Source organism: Thecamonas trahens (genome assembly GCF_000142905.1).
Source record: "Thecamonas trahens ATCC 50062 unplaced genomic scaffold supercont1.37, whole genome shotgun sequence".
NCBI classification, from domain to species: domain Eukaryota; order Apusomonadida; family Apusomonadidae; genus Thecamonas; species Thecamonas trahens.
Genome location: NW_013657643.1, coordinates 155,601 through 159,632, shown reverse-complemented (window position 1 = coordinate 159,632; position 4,032 = coordinate 155,601). Strand labels below are relative to the sequence as shown.

The 4,032-nt window shown below is 66.9% G+C and overlaps 2 protein-coding genes across 2 annotated transcripts; both read left to right on the top strand.

Annotated features, from left to right (window-relative positions):
* Positions 1-119: 119 nt before the first annotated feature.
* AMSG_07764 (outer membrane protein) lies at positions 120-1,801 on the top strand (the record flags this gene model as incomplete). The annotated part of the gene is made up of 2 exons (XM_013900375.1): positions 120-269; positions 395-1,801. 2 exons carry the CDS (start codon positions 120-122, stop codon positions 1,727-1,729), a joined length of 1,485 nt encoding a protein of 494 aa, XP_013755829.1. The 3' UTR covers positions 1,730-1,801.
* Positions 1,802-2,266: 465 nt separating this feature from the next.
* Positions 2,267-3,991, top strand: AMSG_07763 (uncharacterized protein; the record flags this gene model as incomplete). Its single annotated transcript, XM_013900374.1, has 1 exon — positions 2,267-3,991. The coding sequence occupies one exon, from the start codon at positions 2,267-2,269 to the stop codon at positions 3,989-3,991; it is 1,725 nt and encodes a 574-aa protein (XP_013755828.1).
* Positions 3,992-4,032: the final 41 nt, after the last annotated feature.

The following is a 4,032-nucleotide window of genomic DNA, read 5'->3' as shown; positions in this document are numbered from 1 at the left end:
TTTGGTCCGACGCGGCAACCGGGGAGGGGGAGGGGGGGAGGGCATGAGGCATGGTGGGGTACAGGGGGGGGGGGAGGGGGGGAGGGGGGGTTGGTGGTACACTCACGCGCTGTGGAGGTATGGGTGGATGTGTGCGGACGGGCGGGTGCTATGGCTGCGGGCGGAAACAGAGCCACAACCAGGGCGAGGTGCCACCGCCGCGCGGGCACGTGCCGCCTTCGCCTGATGAGGAGGCCTCGCAGCGAGCGCTAGTGGAGCTGCTGCGGCGGGTACGTTGGACATGACAGGAGGGAGGGAGAAGAAGGGGGGAGAGGGGAGGATCACAGGCGCACTCACTCACCATCACGCGCCAACCATGTGCGGCCATCACGGTGCGATGCTCGCGGGTATGCAGCTGTCGTCGGGGACCATCGGCAAGCGCCCGTTCTACATTCGGTCAGTGGCGGTGGAGGGCAACGACGCGACGCGACTGGACGTGATCGAGGCCGAGCTCAAGGCCGCACTGGAGGCCGGGACACTGGAGGAGGTGCTCAACGAGCTTGTGGAGGCGCAGGCACGGCTGGCGTGCATGGATCTGTTCAAGTCGATCGATGTTCACTGCGACGAGGCCAAGGGCGATCACGGTCGAGCACAGGCTACGGACGTCACCATTGTTGTCGAGGAGCGCAACCGGCTGACGGCCAAGACCGGGACCACCGTCGACGTCAACGACGGCAACGTCATGGCTGCGGTCTACCTCCGCAATCTGTTTGGCGCCGGCGAGCGGCTGGAGGTCGACTGGTCGACGGGGACCAAGGTCACCTCGTTCTTCAAGGCCGCGTACACCAAGCCGAACCTCGCCAACTACGGCGAGGAGTGGCAGGTCGCCGCTTTTAAGGACAACACCGACTTTCAGGCCGTCTCGTCGTTCAACGTCAAGACCAAGGGCGTGACTCTCACGTACACCATTCCCACGGCGTATTTTGACCACATCGTCGGCTACGCAGGCGTCTGGCGCGAGGTCTGCAAGCTCCCAGACAACGCCTCGTTCTCCATCCGGTCCATGGCGGGCCACTCGGTCAAGTCGGCCATCACCCACGCCGCAGTCATGGAGCGCCGCGACGACCCGGTCCTGCCGCGCTCCGGCTACGCGCTCAAGATCTCTCAGGAGCTGGCCGGCCTCGGCGGCTCGGCTGCTTTCCTCAAGCATGAGGCCAAGGCCTCGGCGTCGGTCACCGTCGCCGGCCGCTGGACGCTGACCGGCCTGGTCGCCGGCGGGCTAGTCGTGCCACTGATGGCGGACGGGCTCTCCACCGTCGACGCCTTCCACCTCGGTGGCTCCATGGACGTCCGCGGCTTCCAGACCTTTGGCATCGGCCCGCACGCCCCGCGGAAGCTCCTTTCGCGCGCTGCACCCGTCGCCGCCGCAGACGCCCACCACTCGGACGCCGTCGGCGGCGACGCCTACTGGAAGGCATGCCTTCATCTCTACCACCGCCTCCACGACACTTGGGGCATCTACGGTCAGGCCTTTGTCAACGCAGGCAACCTCCTCCTCGCTGCACAGTCGCCGCGCCGCTTCGCCTCGCGTGACCTCGTCTCCCAGGCCCGCGTCGCCGTCGGCGCAGGCCTCGCCTTCCGCACCGCCATCGGCCTTGTCGAGCTCAACTACACCGTCCCACTCCGCACCATGCCCGGCGACCGTGTCCAGCACGGCTTCCAGTTTGGCATCGCCCTCAACTACTTTTAGCTGATACTGCTTCGTTCACGCTCTTCACCACGCTGCTCCACACGCTCGGACGGCAAACAAGGTTAAAGGTCGACCGTCGTACTCATCGTAACCGACAGCCGCCGGCTGCTTCGGCTTCCGGATGCAACTGGCCACCGGCTACCGCCGGCCACCGGCCACCGGCCACCGGCCACCGGCCACAGGCCACAGGCCACCGCGACCCACCGCACCAGCCACCAACGCCACAAGGCCGTCACCAAGCCAGATTCCACTTCTCCCCGCCCCCTCCCCATCCCAACTCATCCCCCACAACCCATCCCATCCACCCACATGTACGCCGCTCTCCCTCTAACTCCACCCACCCACCTCCCCTCACTCCTTCCCCTCCGACTCGCCCTTCCCCATCCCCCTGCCCCACCCAGGGGAGGGATCCCGCGCCTTGGACACTTTTTTGCCGTCGCAGCCCCTCCCCCTCCCCCTCCCCCCCCCCCTTACTCCCGTCCACACATGCTCGCTCTCACACTCACACGTGCGTGGAACACACCGGTTAGTCCAGCCATGTCAGACAACGAAGACGTGCGTGCTGTCGAGCCCGTGGAGGCCGGCAAGACCGAGGCAGAGGCCATGGCCCAGGACGCCGCTCCGGCTACTGACGTCGCCGATGGCAAGGCCGAGGAGGCCGAGAGCACAGAGGTCAAGGCGCCGCGGCCAAAGCCGGCAGCGGTGCGCAAGCCGGACTTTGACAAGCTGAAGGAGGAAGAGGCGGTGATCCAGGTCGACATCGACGCGGCGCACGAGGAGCTGCGGCGAATCAAGGCCGAGCTGGACTCGAAGGACTCGTCGTCCAAGGAAATCATGGCGACGCGCGACAAGGAGCAGCAGGTGCTCAAGGACATCCACAAGCAACAGAAGAAGCTGCAGGGCGCGCGGCGCGAGATTGTGGGCCGCATCGAGGAGCAGCGGGCGCGCAACAAGAAAGTCGAGGCCAGCCAGGAGGCGCTGCGGCGGCACCTGGGCAAGTACAACACGGTGGAGAAGATCGAGTCGCGTATTGCTGCCCTCGAGTCGGCGATCGAGACCACGGCGTCGTCGCTGCGCGACGAGCGCGAGCTCCTTGCGCAGATCACGGCGCTCAAGCGCGATCGGACTGCGGTGGTCGAGTACGAGGCGCTGACGGCGGCGGTGGCGGCCAACAAGGCCGCGCTCGACCCGCTGTACGAGGAGCTGCGGGCAAAGGAGGCTGAGATCAAGGAGCTCAAGGCTGTCGAGTCTGAGCAGCACTCGACTGTTGTCTCTCTCCGCAACCGGATTAAGGACGCCCGCGGCAACTCGCCGTCGCTGTGGAAGCAGCGCAAGGAGGTCAAGTCCAAGCTCGACGCGCTCTACGATGCGCGCCGCAAGCTGCGCAACGATTTCCGCGCATCGAAGAAGGCATACTCCAAGTACTGGAACGAGCTCAAGAAGTGGAAGGACGAGATGTTTGCCGCGCGGCGTGCCGAGCGCGAGGCCGAGCGCAAGGCTGAGGCTGCCGCCGAGGCCGCCGCCCGCGCCGAGGACGAGCGTGAGCTCATCCCGCACATTGCCGAGATGAAGATCTGCTCCGCGCTCATCGGCTACCTGCAGGACGCGCTGACCAAGGCATCGGTCCCGTTCACCGCAGTCGACACCCAGGTCCTCATCTACGGCGAGGGCATTTCGGTCCCGGGCCTCGACGACGCTACCGATGCTGCCAAGCCTGCCGGCCTGCCGTCGCTGCCCAAGCCGCGGCGGGTGGCCCGCGACAACGCGCCGACCGGCCGCCGCATTGGCAAGAACGCCGAAGACGACGACGACTCGATCGGCCGCCACGGCCGTATCCGCAAGAAGGGCGGCAAGAAGCGCGGAGGCAAGAAGAAGAAAAAGGCCATCCTCTCCATGGCCCCGCAGGTCATGGCTGACTTTGCCAAGGTTGGCCTCGAGGCTCCGCTCGAGCTCGACGCCGTCCCGGCCGCCATCGACGCCCTCGTTGCCCGTATTGGCGACTACAAGGACGGCAAGCCGCCCAAGATCGCCAAGGCTGCTGGCGCCAAGGCCAAGGCCGGCACGGCCAAGGCTGAGCAGACGCCGCCCGAGTCGTCGGCGCCGCCGGCATCCTCCGCCGCGCCTCTCTCCAACGGCCCGCCCGGCTTTGGCGCCATCGGCGACGGCTCGCGGGTCCCTGCGCCTGTCAGCCCCGCACCGGTCCCGACCGCCACCGGTGGTGTGTCGTATGCTGCGCTCGCGGCCGCATCTGTGACCGAATGAACATCGAGGCCTGCAGCGGTTGCTTTTACCCCCCCCCCACA